The sequence below is a fragment of the Podarcis muralis genome, chromosome 17, assembly GCF_964188315.1.
Source record: "Podarcis muralis chromosome 17, rPodMur119.hap1.1, whole genome shotgun sequence".
Taxonomy (NCBI): domain Eukaryota; kingdom Metazoa; phylum Chordata; class Lepidosauria; order Squamata; family Lacertidae; genus Podarcis; species Podarcis muralis.
In genome coordinates this window covers 26,979,621-26,999,709 of record NC_135671.1, presented here as the reverse complement: position 1 = coordinate 26,999,709, position 20,089 = coordinate 26,979,621, and the positions used below count along the sequence as shown (strand labels likewise).

General features: G+C 43.6%; 1 protein-coding gene across 5 annotated transcripts in view; it reads right to left on the bottom strand.

The window, feature by feature from the left end:
* Positions 1–20,089, bottom strand: part of ADAMTSL1 (ADAMTS like 1) — a 718,478-nt gene that overhangs the window by 381,099 nt on the left and 317,290 nt on the right. For all 5 annotated transcript variants that reach the window (XR_013391089.1, XM_028711677.2, XM_028711679.2 and 2 more), the window contains 3 exons: positions 18,432–18,558; positions 10,563–10,637; positions 6,794–6,951 (listed from right to left, as the gene is read on the bottom strand). Coding sequence is in view for 4 of the 5 variants with exons in the window: in XM_028711677.2 (XP_028567510.2) it covers positions 6,794–6,951; positions 10,563–10,637; positions 18,432–18,558 (360 nt within the window). In the remaining variant the exon portion in view is untranslated. The remainder of the gene's footprint in view (positions 1–6,793; positions 6,952–10,562; positions 10,638–18,431; positions 18,559–20,089) is intronic.

Sequence of the window (20,089 nt, the reverse complement as noted above, 5' to 3'; positions counted from 1 at the left end):
CTCTCAAACGTAAGTGGTGCTCACTTCTCTTGTGAATTAGTAAAATGGATCAAGGGGCTGCCTCCTCATGTTAGTCTTATGATTAGTTGGATGACTTTTTATCTGTTTTAAAGGTATTTTGAATTAAATTTGTTGTTTTGCACCCAGTCCAGAATACCTCCGGGCTAAAGGGAATAAAGAACTGATAGAAATAAATAAAACCAGGCAATTGCTGAGATGATACCAAAACAGAATGGGTTTCTCCAGACACCCCATTTATTGAGCATTCATCATGACTCAGGGGAATAAAAGGCTAAGGAATAAACTCAAAGCAAATCCAGAGTGGAGTCCCTAAAACGGCTGGATTGGTGCTGGGTACGCCAACTTCTCTCAACTCCTGCAGCCAAGCTGGTGCCAAACGTCTTGCTATGCTTTCCTTTGGGCCACCTCAGCAAGCCTGAGAGGCCTTTGTTACGATATTCCTTTCCACCTTAACAGATGTGTGGAGTTGTTGTATGTCACATGTCTGTTTACATTCCAGCACAGCTTGCTGGGAACTTCCGTTTTGTGTAAAGCTTTTGCTTATGTCTCCTCCAGCACCATAATTCAAAAGCATCAATTCTTCGGTGATCAGCTTTCTTTATGGTCCAGCGCTCACTTCCAGACATCACTACTGGGAAAACCATAGCTTTAACTATATGGACCTTTGTTGGCAAGGTGATGTCTCTGCTTTTTTATTATTATTATTACACCACCACAAATAATATCCACCAATGTTCCTAAATTGTTCTGCCTATTTTTTTGTGTGTGTGGCTAGTTGCACTATTGGCCATCCCAACATTGGTTTCAGAAACCCAAGTTCAAGGGAAAGTACAGGTTCTAAATATATCTGTTAAATGCATTGTACCATGGAAAACACCAAAGAGTATTACTCTGCTCAGTTTATCGAAACCACACATGTTATGTGCTTAACACCCACCACATTTGAAAAATGAAGTTTCTTTGAATCTGAAGGTACACAGTGGAAGCTGAGAGGAGCTCAGGATTTCTGGGGCATGTTCAAGACCCAGTAAGTAATTTTTTTATATGGAAGCATTTTCATATGGAAATAAGCATCTGAATTTGGCGAGACTTCTTGATGAACTTGCTTAGGATCACTGACGATGTCAGGAAACTTAAATAACACAAATGGGTCCACTTAGCCCTGTGATTGCTTTGGTATCAAAACCACATGATATAATATATATGTATATATGAATGATCCAGGAAAGGAGGAAAGGAAGGAAGCACCCGAAGCAATCAATGTCTTCCCCTTTGTTTCTAAATGATTTATCCGTTTACCGCAGATGCCGAAAACAACTGTATGCCTAGGCACCAGCTATTCCTCCATTCCCTTGTGAGCTAATATATGTCCGCTTTGATCAAACTTCACACAGATCCATAAATAACAGGGCTCTTTGTGATAAACGCAATAAATAATCTTACGCTTGAAGCTATGATAGGAAATGGTGATTTGAAACATCTCTCTGGCAGTTAGTCCCACTGAAAAACTTTTCGGTTTTAATCAGATAAGTTCACTTCCTTGTTGCTAAACAGAACTGTTTGGATTTTGGCAACGTGGGTCCCATCAATTTACTCCTGCCTGTTGGAGTTTACAGTAGCCTGACCTAAGATGCACGTTCTAAGGTTACATCTGCTGCTGTCTGGTTTAATCAAAATGACATATTAATCGAGTTTCGCTAGGTCATCACCAAATAGCCATCTGCAAAAGGGGTACGGTCAGGTTAAGAAGGAAGAAGTTTCCACAAAGGAAAACACACTTCTAAGGAACTTGAAATTGCTTTCTTACGTGTTTTAGTATGGTGAATACCTAGCAGGTTAGGCTTGGAGAAGGGATAGCTGCAGACTCAGGTCCATAGATGTATTAAATTGGTGGGGTGGAAGATTTCAGGTGCATGATGGAGTCAGAGTTCAGCAACCACTGGCTGCATCATTCCTCACTCCTGACTGGCCGCATCTCCAGAGCAGTCCCAAAGAATCGGTTGATTTAGAATACTCATATCCCATTTTCACATGCACACAGACCCAAGCTCTGAACTTGAAACCCATGTTTGGATTTAGTTTTGTGCATCTAAGAATGTTGAAAATGAGTTGAAAATGTCTGCCATCAGCACCCTTTCAAAGATAAGGGGAAAAGACATAGCGGACTGACACTAAATACCGTACTTTTCTGTGTATAAGACTAGGTTTCCCCCCCTTTAAAATCATGCAAAAAAGTGGGGGTCATCTTACACATGGGTAGTGCATAGGGTGCCTGTTTGATTGGTTGCTGCCGCAGCTGTCAATGGCTATTGTGCGTGTTATTGGTTGCTGCATCAATGGGTGTTGTTGATTGGCCAACGCTGCGACAATTGGGCGGGCGATTGGCAGCATCTGCCAGCGAGGGAACAGACTGGAGGCGGATTTTGTGATGCATGCTGGTAAGTGATTTTCAGTATTCCCCCCTAAAAAAAGCTCAACAACTTTTTGCCACCTCTCCCCATTTTATGAAATTACAGTCCACAAAAATAGGGGGCATCTTATACATGGGGGCGTCTTATGGATGGAAAAGTACAGCAAGTAAGTTCTCCTAGTTTTTCTAAGGGTCTGTTCCTCAGAAAATAAGGAAACAAGGATTAATCACTATTACTAGATAAATATGCAAGTGTGGGATATATGCTTACGGACCCTCCAAGTGCCCCTGTTTCCCAGGGACAGTCCCGGATTTACAGAAGTCATCCCAGTTTCTGATTTTGATCCCAGAATGTCCCGCTTTTATGCGACCCCTGAGCCAAGGAGATAAGTAACTATACAATGTTTAGAAGACATCTGAAGGCAGCCCTGTATAGGGAAGGTTTTTTTTAATGTTGAATGTTTTATTGTGTTTTTATATGTGCTGGAAGCTGCCCAGATGGACAGAGTGTTGCCCTGTTTTAATCAGAGAAATGTTGGAGGACATGTGCTTGTTTTTTTGTTTGAGAAGCATATAAGTGAGGAATTCCTAGGACATGGTACTACAACACTGCCCCCGCCCACAAAGCAATTATATCCATCTGCATTTGAGTTTCTGGGCTCCTCACACTGCAAGCACTCTTGTCTCCGAGCAATTAATAAGGCTGCCACTACAAGCGCCACGGAATACCATATAAACACCAAATGCCCAATGCTATATGGCTGCTATTCTGCCTTTTAATTTTTGCTGCACCTGTACACAAGGCTAGTTTTTAGTTGTTAATAAAAGTAAAATGTTAAGGCTGCACTGTTAATAATTATTCTAGAGGATCCTAGGAACCGTAACTGGGAGGTGGCAAGGAATTGCAAGCAGAAAATTATGAGTACGTCACCTGACTACAATTTCAATAATTCACTGAGGGAAGCCATGACAGTGACAGGGATATAAAACCAATATATCTTTGTAGTAAAGGCCACCATGATATAATACAACATTGCTTTAAATGTATTCACCAAGTGTATGGAAAATTCTTTCAGTTGCTGGCCTGATCACACATACTATTGTTAAAAGTACTATATACTCTAAGGATTGTTTTCAGATACATTGCATTCTGCAATTCACAGCTAAAGGAACCTGTATTAGGGGGAAAAAGGAAATCTTTGGCACCTACATTCTGATCAGCAAATTCTCAGCTGAAACGAATGAAATGTTTGCATAATTGAGATTACATCTAGTTAGGTCATTTCACTTTTCTAAATGGAAACATTCATAGTAAGTGCTTTTAGAGAGAAAGGACACCCCCCCTTCAACGATCAACCTTTTTATTACATTTTTGCTTAGTTCTGTTTGGTCCAGAATTGCTTTTCTGGAAAAGTAAATCAGGACACTCTGATGAGAACACAATTCAGCCAAGACTGATGGCAATAAACCGCAATGGCTCTTTAAATTTTACTTTTGGACTTAGCAATAGCACTGAATAAAGGAGCTGTTGTAAGTTTAAAACAGTCAGAACACTAAGGCAGGGTTTCCCGAACTTGGGACTCCAGCTGTGTTTTTGGGAATACAATTCCCATCACCCCTGACCACTAGTCTTGCTAGCTAGGGATGATGGGAGTTGTAGTCCAAAAACAGATGGAGACCCAAGTTTGGGAAACTTGCACAAAGGGCAAGAAAAGATGCAGGTACCATAGTTTGACTACCAAGAACTCTTAAGAAAAAAAAGTTAAGAAAAGACAGAGGACAAGTGGTTCATTCTGCTGTACTGAAGAACAGCCGATGACCTATGAACATGTGTGGATTTTGATGAAGAGTAGCTGAAAATGTTTAACATCCTGCCTGTCAGGCATTTTATTTGGCGTGTGGCCACGGATGTGATTTTGAGCCTCCCACCCTACCTTCAAAACGCCACATTTTTTCCCCATCTCACACAAAGCATATCCAATCTTCATGCAAACATATGTCCTCTTCTACAAGGAGGACCCAGAAAATCCTATTGGCATCCCCAGTTTTAATAAACACCTCTTTTGGTACCTTGTGTGAACTAACCTGAGATATACAGGTATAGTGAGGAATGCAAATTTAACAACAACAACAACAACAAAAACTGTTTTTGCATTGGGAACATTTTATCAGCTGGACCAGATTGCTACATCTGGAGAGGGTTATGAAGGGCAGGTACCACACATACACACAAAGTCCACAGACTTTATTCTATTTTCTTCAGTTCGATTTGATCCCATATTCTGCTTTCCACGCAACCATCTGCATTTCCATCTGCCACAAGGTCATCAGAATCAGCTCACATCAAACACCCTCTGACACTGTATCCCACAATGAAAAATTTATGGTATCCTGGACACAATGCAATTTTTACAGCTTTACAGCTGAAATCCTTCAGGCCCTCTTGACCTACCTCCCCGCCTCCCCCCAAAAGGGGTTTTATTTTATTGTAATTCCCAAATGCTCACATTTGTCTCTGCAATTTCACCCCCTTCCCCTACAGAATGTGCACACTGCCTCCAGCAATGTGTTTTATATTACCTGGAAGAATAGGAAAGCACTAATGTGAGGAAACAACTTGATTCTTACAGCCAGCACTGCTCAGAGCAGAACTTCAAAATTATACAAATGACTTCTTGACCAAAGCCAGCCTGCTCATCTTGAGAGGCTTGGGGTTTAGTTTTATATGCGTTTTACACCTTCTGTGAGACTGCAAAAGCATAAAAACCAGTGAATGATGAGCCTGAATCAGAGTCTAATTTGCCCACTTCAGCTTCATTTTATACTGACTCTTATTTTAGCTGGGATCTCATAACCGACCTGCCTTTTCCACAAGTGTTTCCTCCTCCACTCCATGAATGTGTTCATCCCTAAGAGCTTTGATTCTACTCTATTTAACTTGGCAATTTATTCATTAAGAAACGACACACGCAGCACTAGCAATAGCCTGCAACGACATATTTCCAATAAAAGTTTGCAACTCTTTGTACAGTGGTACCTCGGGTTACATACACTTCAGGTTACAGACTCTGCCAACCCAGAAATAGTATCTCAGGTTAAGAACTTTGCTTCAGGATGAGAACAGAAATTGGGCGGTGGCGGTGCGGCAGCTGTGGGAGACCCCATTAGCTAAAGTGGTGCTTCAGGTTAAGAACAGTTTCAGGTTAAGAACGGACCTCCGGAACAAATTAAGTACGTAACCAGAGGTACCACTGTATAGCTATCTTCCTAACGACCCACCCTCCCACCCACTACCCAATGCTGAACGAAAGCCCTTTTGGAGGGCTCACAGCTCTGATTCCTCAGAGGCGTGCAGGAGCAGAGATATAGGCAGCATATGCAACATAAATTTAAAGCCCATTTCACTACCTCCCAAAGAATTCTGGGAACCGCAGTTTGTTAAGGGTGCTGCAAATTGAAGCTAGTTCCCAGGCAATGAGAGATTTTACTTTCTTGGGCTCCATGATCACTGCAGATGGTGACAGCAGTTACAAAACTAAAAGATGCCTGCTTCTTGGGAGAAAAGCAATGACAAACCTAGACAGCATCTTCAAAAGCAGAGACATCACCTTGCCGACAAAGGTCCGTATATTTAAAGCTATGGTTTTCCCAGTAGCGATGTATGGAAGTGAGAGCTGGACCATCAAGAAGGCTGATCGCCGAAGAATTGACGCTTTTGAATTATGGTGCTCTTGAGAGTCCCATGGACTGCAAGAAGATCAAACCTATCCATTCTGAAGGAAATCAGCTCTGAGTGCTCATTGGAAGGACAGATCCTGAAACTGAGGCTCCAAGACTTTGGCCACCTCATGAGAAGAGAAGAGAAGACTCCCTGGAAAAGACCCTGGTGTTGGGTAAGATTGAGGGCACAAGGAGAAGGGGACGACGGAGGACGAGATGGTTGGACAGTGTTCTCGAAGCTACCAGCATGAGTTTGACCAAGCTGCGGGAGGCAGTGGAAGACAGGAGTGCCTGGCGTGCTCTGGTCCATGGGGTCACGAAGAGTCGGACATGACTAAACAACTAAACAACAACAACCCAGGATTTGTTGGACGGGGATGAAATTTGCTTCAAATTTTTGGCGTGCTACATGCAGAGGGGCAATCACTCCTCTCCTTTAATCCCATACTATGAGCATTGAGGGTCAACAGGGACTTTCTCCCCACCTGATTTCATAGGAGATACCCCATCTCTATGTCAATCTTGGCAGAGAACTGGAAGGATAAGTGGCCTTTTGATACACTGCTTTTGAAGTGAACTCCCCGTTGTTTCGCATTCCCCTTTCCTTAAAAAGAAAAGCATTGTTTAGTCATAGCTTCTCACCTTGACAGTGAAATCTGCAGTGAGGGGGCCAGGCATTCTCAGGATCTCTTTGTCTGGAAACTTCTGCAAGTCCACGCTGGAATTGTCCACGAGGAACGAACCTGTGGAGCCGAGACTGTTTTCGCCTTTCAAACCTTGCAGCGTCTTGGTTTCTAAATCTGGCAAACACAACACATTTAAGAGGAGGGTGCGCTTGTTTCGGCAGCTCGCAGAGAGAAAACAAGCAAGCAAAACGATTAGTACCGGGAATGTCAAAGCACATTTGAAGGAAATACTACGTTTTAAGGAAATGTCCTTTTTGCTGAGTGAGATGGATTTTCCCTCCGTTAATAAGGAGCAGCCAATCATTTAAGTTGCTCTCACTAATGCCTATGCTTGTGAACATCTCTGTTAAGACCTGCACAGGTCTTTATTCCAGTGTATTTTGGTCTCCTCTCTTTTTTTCTATTTATTTATCTATTTGGGAGCCAGAAAAATTCCCAGTAGAACTAAGGTGTTGCGTATATCTCTCTCTCTCTCTGTTTGTGTTTGTGTTTGTGTGTGTGTGCTGAGATTCCAAGAGGAAGTTGTACTCCTTCCTGGCCTCTTTCAGAATGAGATACAGAAGTATATATAAAGGCTTTTATTCCAGAGCTAGCCAAGGAGAACAGAAAGCTCCAGCCAAAAAAGCTCCGCAGGTCGGCCAGGATGAACTCTGTTTTAATAATGCATTTTCCACTGCGATGCAAAATCCCCTTCTACATTTCATGCAAAACACACACGATTCTGCACCAGGCAGTTAAACGAATTACCTAACTGGTTCACCAGCACCAACCCCTTCCTTGGACTTAGGTTGCGTTGATAGCCCCAGAATGTTTTGAGAACATGGAAATGCATAGCAGAGGGAGGAGAAAGGAGAACAAAAAAGAAGGAATAAAAGAACAGTGCCTGGGAGAGTCATGGATAGGATCAGGGACAGGGAAGATATTCCTTACAGAACCAAATTGTTAGCTCAGTGCCCAAGGGCTCATCCCCATTCCCCCAGGGTATATAATCCATGATGCAGTAAGACAAGGGCATGACAAGTCATGGTGCAGCACAGAAATATGACCTGTTAAATGAAAACTGCCTTAGGTGTCAATCAGCTAGGCTTGTTAGGGAATTTCTTTCAGTATCTTCACATTACCGAAGCTGAACCAGGCTCAGCGTAACAGAGCACACTGGTTTCTTGCCAGGAGAACACATTTATTGCAAACACATGACAAGATCATGATCTTGTGTAAAGTTTACTCCAGGATGACATTCACCATCTGCCTATTGCTTAGGAGTCATATCGGTCCTTCGGCTCACTTTGAATGAGCTCATCCAAGGCACTGCTTACATGGAGCTGATCTGCCTCTATTCTACAACTCTTTGCGATGCACAATATTTATGATATCTCAGCTATGCTTGTGAAAGCATGGGTGTGCGTGTTTCGCTTTCTGTCTGATCCTCCATTTCACATATTTGCACTTTTCATTTCTCTTGACTGCTACATAGCCTCACATAGCACTAGATAGGATTGGTGAGGGGGACGGGATAATTATTATGCACATATAGAACCTTTGATAAACCAGTTAATATTATATGGCTGTACCAAACACCCATAAACTATTAACCCTGGTCTGGTGTTTAGAGATTTATGGAGATCCAGTTCTCACATTGTAACTTTTAAGTGACTATGCATCTAACCAGAATTTATTGCAGATTTCTTCTGTGGGCTTTCTAGAATCTTGAAAATCATGTTATATTGTTCCCTGAAAACAAGGGAGAACTGCACCATTTTAACGGTCATGATGAATTCAGTTAATACGCATCTTTTCACCTGCTTTCAACATCTCTTCCCTGGTGTGTATTTTGTTTGGTTCAATTACTGGGCTCTCTCTCTCTCTCTCTGTGTGTGCGTGTTCACAGCAGGTAAAAGGGACACTGTCCTGATCATCCAATGTGTCACTGGCAATAAACTAAGCTGATCTAGATGCTACTTTCACCACGAGGACGAACTTCTTATAGTGAATTCCCCACCTTCTTACTGTGTCATCATGAAACACAACTCAAGATGTTAAGTCGGCAGGACCATAATGCAATGAGCTTCCCCCCGACTTTTATTACTGTGGGATATGGCTGAGGACTGCATGACTCACACAGCGACTTCGGCTTCATGAGATGCAAGAAATTGTAGGCTAAAAGCAAGACAAATAGGGGTTGCCCCTTTAAAAATCCAGCATCATCTCATCATGAATTACCTGTTCTTTGGGGAGGGGATAAAACCCATGTTTCAACCATGTTATCCTCCAAGTGAACCAACTCTATTTGGGTGTACTCTGAACTCTTGTCTTCCATCTCTGTATTTCACCATCTAATTCAATCTGTATCTCTAGGCCACGCTTCCTCAACCTTGGCCCTCCAGATGTTTTTGGCCTACAACTCCCATGATCCCTAGCTAGCAGGACCAGTGGTTAGGAATGATGGGAATTGTAGTCTCCAAACATCTGGAGGGCCGAGGTTGAGGAAGCCTGCTCTAGGCCCTCAAGAACATATATGGCTGTTAAAGATTTTGGCTCCCTCATTTGAGCTCATGAAAAGAAGCCAACTGGAGACTCTGCAAGTCAGGACCTCATTGGAATATTTGCCTTCCATATCTGTTGCCAGTCCGCTCAGATATCTTAAGCTGAGCTCGTGGTATGATATACTACAAGCTCCTTGGGGATCTCCAGTGCATCTGCGTTCCTTACATCCCACCCTTAGCAAACCATAATCTCTGCTCCACTATCTTGGGCACTGGTATGCTTTCTTTGGGCAACATCCTTTAACAGCACAAGCCAGTACAAAATGCACATGTCTCCAAAGTCCAGAAATACCAAAGAAAACATATGAACAAGAACATGTGTTAAGCTCATGAGCAGTGTGGTGCTTCAGCAGAGCAGCAGGAAAGCCTTCACTGTATTCTCATCAACCAGCACAATCTTTTCTACAGCGGTCCTGTGCATCAAGCAGGCTGGAAAATTAGTGTTTTATTTATGGGTTAAATTATAGGTAAAGGTAAAGGGACTCCTGACCATTAGGTCCAGTCGTGACCGACTCTGGGGTTGCGGCACTCATCTTGCTTTACTGGCCAAGGGAGCCGGCGTACAGCTTCCAGGTCATGTGGCCAGCATGACTAAGCCACTTCTGGCGAACCAGAGAAGCGCACGGAAACGCCGCTTACCTTCCCACCAGAGCGGTACCTATTTATCTACTTGCACTTTGACGTGCTTTTGAACTGCTAGGTTGGCAGGAGCAGGGACCGAGCAACGGGAGCTCACCCCGTCGCGGGGATTCGAACCGCCGATCTTCTGATTGGCAAGTCCTAGGCTCTGTGGTTTAACCCACAGCGCCACCCGCATCCCTGGGTTACATTATAGCTTCATATAATTGTGCAGCTACCTGATGCTCTTGGGAGTGGCGTTTGAGGATAGGGCTGACTCTCATATTGGGCAGGAGGGCAGGGGCAGAGAAGCTGTAGAGTTGTTTTGGTTTTTTGGTAAATACAGCTCCACAGCATATTATGAGCATTTGACTATTATTGTGTAATTAACACACACGCAATGCCGAAATAGGCTTTGAAGCATTTTTCATAGTGCAAAAACCAAGTTCATGCAAGGCATTCAATTGGAAATATATGCAATTAAAACACACGATTAAACAGCCCTGTTAAAACAAGACAGCAATTAAAAACGGGAGACCAACGATAAAGTGTACTTTTACTCACAGAGATGATCAGGACCTTTCAGCACCAGGCGAACGTGTCGACTTCCGTAGGGAATAACAACCACGGTATCATCCGCTGGGTGGGGGAAGAGGGAGGCAAAAAAACATACATGATCAACAAGCAAAGGAAGTGGCCAAACAAGCAGTGAAAACAGTTCTTCATGGGAAAATGGCAAGCCAAGTTTTGGGCCACCTAAAAAGACAAACATTCAAACCCAATGAACCCTGAAGAACAGCTATATATGAAACAATTATGCTCTGCTCTACCGTCTCACAGACTTTGTGTGTGCTGCGCTGCTAGACAAATGCCCTTGTTTTCAAGAGAAAGCTATCACTTTAATTATACAGGGTTGCTTTGTAAAATAAACACTTATTACACGTCCACAGCAACAGCTGCTCTTGCAGATATTAGGCTACAAACCAGCTGTTTACTGACTTTCTTGTGAGTCCCCTCAGAAATTTGACTGTGCATCTGTATTGTCATTAAACAGTTATCAACATTTTTATGGCAGAAGGCAAAGAGATATTTCATTGGCAAGCAATGAGAACTTGATCTTTCTTTGGGAGGGGGGATGAAATATTTACTTGGTTGGGGTGTTGGGATGTGGGAACTGGGAATTGGGGGGTTTGGTGGTCACATTGCTCAGATGATGGGGGCGAGGTAGTAGGACGGAATGGAGAGGAAATATCACACAGGATCTACTAAACAAAACAAACCCCCCAACTTTTAATCTTTTTAAGATCTCCCATTTTGGTGCTGGCTGGAGCAGCTCCGTAACTGACATTTGTAGGCAGAGAAAACAAAATTAGGTGCCAAACTCAAATACTTGAAACTCTTTATCCCAATCATCCCACCACTTTAAATTAAAATACATATTGGATGCCAGCTCAGCCTCCCCCCCCCCCCCATTCTCACGCACTAAAACATTATCACAGCCTCAGAAACCAACAGGAAAACTATTTTAATGCATTTTTTTAATTCTTAGCAAGCATATTTTACCTGCCTCGAACATTAGGAAAGGTCAGTGAAACCTTTGCTGCCTACCCTTGTAGTACAAAAAATTGGTTAATAAAAACTTAATGGAATGGGGCTGCTGAAAATAGAAAGTCTATGTTTACCCACAGGTCATCTGAAGTGCAAGTAACAGCAACCTTTCTATGTGAGCTTTAATTTTTTTAAAAATCCAGTAAGCTCAACACAGCCACAGTCTGTTCTTCTTACTCTGTTGTGAAAATAGATTTGCTGTCCGCACTGCAAGTTCTGCTGTAGCCTTCTTTTGACTTTAAATGTTCAACTCCACCAAAGCCAGCAGCAGAGTGAAGGTGTCCCTTTCAAAGCCAAGTTGCTCAAGCCACAAAGCAGCACACAGTTCACTGAAGGCTTGGCCAACACTTCCACTTGTGCCATGAGAGGTTCTGCCTTTGCCCTACTGCTGAAAACCTGCTCTTTAGCGCTAAATCAGAATAGCAGTCCATGGAAAACTCAATGGCCATTTTATCTTCAGATTCAGTGCAAAACCACAGGTTTTTGGGAGGGGAAAGTGGTAGAGCAAACGGACGTGGGTAAGCCCTGAGTCATATCATGGTCTAGACCAGAGTTTCCCAAACTTTTTAGGCTACAGTTTCCATCATTCTTGACCACTGGTCCTGCTAGCTAGTGATGATGGGAGTTGTAGTTCAAAAACAGCTGGAGACCCAAGTTTGGGAAACGCTGGGCTAGACTTTCCTAAGGTCCAACATTTGAAATAATGTCTGTCTGGCCAATTGGTGAATTGCCTCTCATTATCCTAGGCTCACCCAAGCTGGACAATACATACATGAATAAAAGTGTACGGTAAATTGTGCCATTTTGACTGTGATGCTTGCTTGTTTGTGCATGTATCCATGCAGAGGAGATAACAATTTTCACGTGTGATCTGTTGGAATACCGCTAAAGAAGAATTACTTGTGACTTGAGGCAAAGTAGCTTGGAATCCCTAGCAAGCAATCCATTTAGTCTTGACATAAAGCCAAAGTTAGAGAAAATGTCAGCAAAGCTGTCCTTTTATCAGCGCATGCCAGTGTGTTTATGTGAGAGAGGTCCAGATAAGTGCTGTCCATGTGTGTGCATGTGCAAACTGAGAAGTGCAAAGCAGCGAAGACAGGAGTTGCCTTTGATCCAATAATGGTAGCAGCTCAGAGATTTTATTCAATTAAGTTTGACTATCCAAATTAGGCTTGAGTAACACACAGTCCCATACAGTCTCAGAAGTAAGTCAACTGCAACAGCACTTAACTCCCCCCCTAGTAAGTGCATTTAGGATTTCAGCCGAAACCCACAAATTTCCCAAAAAGATAGCCTGCAAACCTTGGAATGTACACTTACTTGGGAGATAATCCTCACTGATTTTTCCCCCTTTAGCTACTATGGAGTAAGCATGCACAGGATTGCATTGCTAGGGAATCAAAGTCTCTAGACTTCAGAAGCATGACAGGAGCGAATCCTTTCTCAAAGCTACTCTGCAGTGGGGGTCTTTCAGAAGCCCCACCCACATTCCTGGCAAAAGATCTAATTCCTTGAGCTCACCCATCCCATGGCATGAAATCTACTGTCCTTGAGTGAAACAGCTCAATTTTCCAGGCATTCTAACCCCCAGGAGGGGAGTGGAAATGTGTTTGGTGGCCTAGTCCCCTCTATTGCATCCTGACAGCTTGACTTGGCTGCCTTCCACACATTGAAGAGCTCAGGACTGAAGTGAAGGATTGAGGTTGAATCCTGACAAGACAGATGTACTGTTTTTGGGGGACAGGAGACAGGCAGGTGTGGAAGACTCCCTGGTCCTCAATGGGGTAACTGTGCCCCTGAAGGACCAGATGTGCAACCTGGGAGTCATTCTGGACTCACAGCTGTCCATGGAGGTGCAGGTCAATTCTGTATCTAGGGCAGCTGTCTACCAGCTCCATCTGGTACACAGGATGAGACCCTCCCTGCCTGCAGACTGTCTTGCCAGAGTGGTGCATGCTCTGGTTATCTCTCGCTTGGACTACTGCAATGCGCTCTATGTGGGGTTACCTTTGAAGGTGACCTGGAAACTACAACTAATCCAGAATGCGGCAGCTAGACTGGTGACTGGGAGCGGCCGCTGAGACCACATAACATCGGTCTTGAAAGACCTATATTGGCTCCCAATACGTTTCCGAGCACAATTCAAAGTGTTGGTGTTGACCTTTAAAGTCCTAAACGGCCTCGGTCCTGTATACCTGAAGGAGCGTCTCCACCCCCATTGTTCTGCTCGGACGCTGAGGTCCAGCGCTGAGGGCCTTCTGGTGGTTCCCTCACTGCGAGAAGCAAAGCTACAGGGAACCAGGCAGAGGGCCTTCTCAGTAGTGGTGCTCACCCTGTGGAATGCCCTTCCAACAGATTTCAAGGCAATAAACAACTACCTAACATATAGAAGACATTCAGGGACGTTTTTAATGTATGACATTTTAATGTATTTTTAATCTTTGTTGGAAGCCGCCCAGAGTGGCTGGGGAAACCCAGCCAGATGGGCGGGGTAGAAATAATAAATTATTATTATATTATTATAAGTGGAGAGCTCACACAGAATGCGCAGCCCAGAAACCAGCCCACAGAAACTGTGCACATGACAGAGGAGCTCAGGATCAGCACTTTATCCGTTACTTTGAGAAAGTGGATTCTGAAAAGCTGCCTCTGATTCGGAGGCAATGCAGGGTCAAAGTGGGAAGAGATTCAAGCATGCAGGGGCTTTGCTGCAGAAGAAAAAAAATCACAAACCAGACTAGCTTTACAAGCAGGAGTAATAAAAACACATTAAGTACTTTTGGTGGATGCAGAGAAAGAGCCTGGATTGCTAAAGCGCCAGATCTTTCAAATAATCTTTCATTTTTATTTGCAAGGAGGGGACACCAAACCAGGTGTTTCCCCTTCAGAAGAGCGTAGGAGGGAAGTGGGGGGACACATCTCTCTTCCCACCATGGTAGTCCCCACCCCACCCGGTTTCTCACACTTCTGGGACTGATATACTATCCCTGTGAATACTGAGATAGTTGTTTCCGTTGCAAGTGCTAACAGTTGCATTGCTCCATCCACATCCTTGTCTTCTGATCCCTGTTTCCAAAAACCCTCCACTCCCCCCTCCACACCCCACCCCACGATGTCCGCAGAGTGGGGGAACAGAACTGAACACAGATACAGAGAGAAAATTAATTCAATACGACGGACGCAGCGGTGTGTTTGGAATGCTTCAGAGAGAGAAAACATTCCCAGCATTTATTTTTCCTTTTGGCACAGAAGCTGCTAATGTGAAGTGCTAAAAAAGGGAATCTCTTAAGTACAGCGGCGTTCCTCAGAGCTTCTAAGCTACCTGCTTCACAGATGCTCAATCCCAGGCAACAATTCCCCCCCCCCCCCTTATGTGATAGTACAAGAGGGAAGGAAAACCAGAAATGAAAGCAGACTCCCTCCAGCAGCCAAATGTTCCTTATGCCATGCCTTGCTGTGTGGGAAGATAGCTATGGGTTCGGAGAGGAAGTATGGGAATGAAATTATACTTGGACAAGGTTTTTTTTTAAAAATATATATAGATATATATAGAAGTAGTAGCAGCAATAACTGCAGCAACCCTGAGATTAAACACCAAGTCATGCAAGGCCTGCAGCTCCAGAGCACAGAAACATGAGCAGTGCTTTCAGATTGAAAATTGTTGCACATAAGTAGAACCTGCAGCAAAATGTTGCAGTGTATCTCCAACTCTTTGTAGTAGTATATAACCAACCCGTTAAAGAAAGGGTCTGGAAATATTTACTATATATATATTATCCTACCCATTCTCTAAGGAGCTACAGGCAGTATACATGCCCCTTTTGTCTTATTTCCGCAACCACCTTTAAAAGCAGGTTATGATGAGGGACAGAGCTAATAAGTCTTCTGGTGAGCTTAATGGTTTGGTGGGAATTTGGACCTGCTTCTCCCCAGCAGAAATGCATCGCTATTCAATAAGCAAAGGATGTATGGGGAACCTGTTGCTGGATGCCCATAGCCCCAGTCACCATGGACAGCAAGATATAGGACACAATATACAATTTGAAGATTGGATAAAACTTTGGAAAGTAAATCTGAAATTCACAGATGGTATGTTGTTAAAAGAGAATTACATGAAGATGATGTATTAAAGAAAGTATATTTCACCGGTTAAATTGGCAAAAATATATAAAAATGAACAGAAGGAGTGTTGGAGGTGTAAAGAAGTTGAAGGAACTTTCTACCATATGTGGTGGGATTGTAAAAACGTTAAAGTATATTGGGAAAAGATGTACAATGAATTGAAAAAAAATGTTTAGAACAACATTTGTTAAGCAGCCAGAAGCCTTCCTGTTGGGTATCTTAGGGCAAGATCTGCCGAAAGAGAAAAGGACATTATTCATGTATGCTACGGCGGCGGCGAGAACACTGTTAGCACAGAACTGGAAGACTGGAGAAATTCCAGCCAAAGATTAATGGCAAGAAAAACTGACGAACTATGCAGAGTTGGCAAAGCTGACAAGACAGACTTCGGGAAAAGGACAATAGTGACTTTGAAAAAGAGTAGGAACCTTTTATATTATATTTGCAGAAATAAAGAAAGAACATTGACTCGATGGCAGGATTTAAATAAACATTCACAATTTTATGGACAGGGAACAAATATTGTAACAAAGTGGAAATACTGATGTATTGTAAAAATAATGAGGATAATAAATCAGAAATGGAAGTTGAGGGAAGTCCAACGGGAGGGAGGGGGAGATGTTACACAAATTGTACATTATGGATATAAGTATATTTGTGATGAGAAAAAAGAAAATCAATATTATTATTTTTTTAAAAAAGAAATAAATGCTGGGAGCTGAGGGTCCAGCAAATTCCCTGCTCCTACACCATGCCCACAGCTGGCCCTACCATAGGACAGAGTGAGGCAGGAACCTCAGGCAGCTCATTCTGGGTGCCATTAAAAAGGTGGCAAACTGTTCATCATTTTATTATTGTTGCATTTTTACTCCCATGGAAAGGCACCTGTGAAACTGTCTGCCTCAGATGCCAAAATAACTTGAGAAGACTGGGGGACTATTGTCTTTGACATATTGAGGGGTGGAATTTGCTGTCCTGCTTCAGGCGGCAAAATGTATTTGCAGGTTGGCTTGGTATGCTCTCAGTCTTACAACATGTAGCATTTGCACAAGACTATTCAGCTTTTCTGTGAATTGTTATTCCTTGATCTGCTGGGCAGATCGCAGCTAGTGCATTCATTTTCGGAAGCACGCTGTGCAAACTCAGGGTGTGTCTCAAACTTTTCTAGCCATCGGGCTATTCTTTGAGACCGTAAGGATGATTCTGTAAACAAACGCCTTTCCATGTTCCCCACAGAAACCAAACATAAATAGGTGGGATAGATATTCAGCAGAAATGGCTCCACACACCCTTGTCAGAAATTACATGCTATTCTAGATGTTTAGTTCATGTGCCAGTTTTTCTTTCTAAATTCAGAATACACACACACACACACACACACACACACACACACACACAAACCAGAGTTGAGGAAAAGCTAAGCATTACTGTTAACAGCTGTTAACTGTCAATAGGGACACGGGTGGCGCTGTGGGCCACAGAGCCTAGGACTTGCCGATCAGAAGGTCGGCGGTTCGAATCCCCACGATGGGGTGAGCTCCCGTTGCTCGGTCCCTGCTCCTGCCAACCTAGCAGTTCTAAAGCAGTCAAAGTTCAAGTAGATAAATAGGTACTGCTCCGCCGGGAAGGTAAACGGCGTTTCCGTGTGCTGCTCTGGTTCGCCAGAAGCGGCTTAGTCATGCTGGCCACATGACCCTCGGCCAATAAAGTGAGATGAGCGCCGCAACCCCAGAGTCGGCCACAACTGGACCTAATGGGTCAGGGGTCCCCTTACCTTTACCTTTGCTGTTAACAGCAGGATGATTTGTACCTGGCTACACATTACATCACAACCACATGTAATTATTACCCCTTTTTTATTGCATGGCGCTCATGGAGGGGCACTTAGTAGCAAGGGGAGATGCTTAACCCTTCCCCCGCCCAGCAGGGTTCATGCTCTGCACCCCATTGGTTCTAGACTCATCTTGTCAAAGTAATTGTGTGCCTGGGGCATCTACATAGGCAGAAGTCAACGAGAGCATGAAAAAACATCTTTTTTAAGGGTAGGGGGAGCAGACACACTCCCTTTCCACTAGAAAGCTCCTGACCAAAGGTGCACTGCAATGGAGAAGGGGCCATCAGGCTGACATTACAAAGCAGTTTGGCCCCATCTGCAACATTTAATGAGTAAATCATTCTAGAATGTCATAGCTTTCCCCAAGTCCATTTTTTGCTTCAAGTGCTTACAAATATGATCTCATGTTTTTGGGGGCACAAAATATTGCAGTGTTTGTGTGTGTGCCACAGTTGTGGCCTGATTCTAACCCCAATGGGGCTTGTATACATTTGTAGTGGCTATGCTGCAGGGGAGCAAGTGGAAAGCCATTGAGCAGGTGCCGATTTCTCCATCACGGCAACACCAGAGCAGACACACCTGTGGAGTTTCCTTCTGACGCGTCAGGAAAAAGCTGCCATGTCCTCTGCGACATCTGGCAAACCTATCTTCCATCTGCGTGCCTTCAGAATCCAAACGCCAAGCCTTTTGTTGATGGAAGATTAATTCTGCCTGATTTCCCAGCATGGGGTCAGTACAGTTAAAGGAAACATTTTTTAAAATGTTTGGGTTATAATTAAAACCCTTAGAAGCGACCGGTCCCTTTACGCATCATTGTTTGGAGGGCGTTCATATTCCTGTTGAGGCAAAAAGTCAAATCAACATCTTACGTTTATTTGCCAAGAGCTGAGATTTATATTGGCCTCGGACAAGCCGGCAGGTGGAACCATCGCCATTGCAGACCCCACAGTTATCTTCCTTGACAGTGCTTCCCAGCTGGTGGTCACAGCCAACAATCTGACAAAAGAGAAAGATGTGCAGTTCAAATTGAGCACCTCCTGACTGCTGGATCCATCTCTGTGGTTAGTTCCCGCCAATTTCTTTCCCCCCTCTCTCACACACACTGTCTCAAGAGGGCCATAAAGCATGTTAGCAATGAAAGGGGGGGGGAGTAAATGAATTCGGCTGAGAGAGCTCTATCTGAACTGGGCAACGAAGTGATGGTGCTGTGGCTGCAAAGAAAGGAGGGGGAAATGTTTCTTAAAAGGAGTGGTGGCTTAGTAGTGATCGCTTCCTGGTCAGGGGTCCGAAGATGAGGTACAGTGGTACCTTGGTTCTCAAACGCCTTGGTACTCAAACAACTTGGAACCCAAACACTGCAAACGCGGAAGTAAGTGTTCTGGTTTGTGAACTGTTTTCGGAAACCGAATGTGCTCCATTTTGAGTGTTACGCTCCCGATTTGAGTGCCACCCTTCCGTTTTGAGTGTTACGCTGAGGTCTGTCTATTTATTTTGTGCTTTTGTTTTTGCAGCTCTCTTTTTTGTTTTTGTGACTGTGTGGAACCCAGTTCACCTACCGGTTGGTTGATTGATTGTGTGACTGCAGTGCACAGTTTATTGCTTTCCTTTTATGAATCAATGGTCTCATTAGATAGTAAAATTCATGTTAGATTGCTGTTTCAGGGGTTGCTTTTAAACGTCTGGAATGGATGAATCCATTTTGCATTACTTTCTATGGGAAAGTGCACTTTGGTTTTGGAACGGACTTCCGGAACGGATTAAGTTTGAGAACCAAGGTACCACTGTATTGTTTTTAACACACTTAGCTTGCAACAGGAAGACTACAAAGGCTTTAATGCCAACAGAAGGTTATCTAAGACAGTCTTCACCCAACCTGGTATCTTGCAGGGCTGATGGGAGTTTGTCGTTCCAGTTGGTGAAGGCTGAGCTAAGATTTACCATGTCATGGAAGAGATGCACCATACACAAAAAGCAATGCCTAACAGTTGCATTCTGGTGACGTTGCTGTATCTAATAGGAGCGTGAAAAATCACGCCTGGAAGAAACACTGAGGAATGTACAGTCTGACATGCATGCTGCGGAGTTTATTTTAACTCACATTTTAAACATGCAAGACTGAATGCACTTGCAGCGGTGAACAGTGCTGCCAGTGATACAACCCACAGTAAACAGAAACATGCAACTTGGAGACCAAACATATTGGTCTGCATTCTGCCGCAGTCCCAGTAAAACGCCCACTTCCAGAGTAACATGTGGAATTAATTACATTTGACTGTCCTCCCGGTCCGTATGCAAACCGTGTCCAGATAATGTTCAGGGTGACACACAAGAGAGACTGTATTTAAAACGAGGGTTCGAAAAGCAGCAAGTCTGGATTCCATTTCCAGCCCCCCAACAGGCATTGGGGGAGCCATTGGGTAGCCTTCTCTTCCAAAATTTATATAACCTTGAGTGCTCAGCTCAAAACCAATACATAAAGCCTGATCTGCAAAACAGATAAGCCAGAGAACCTTGATCGAAATGGGTA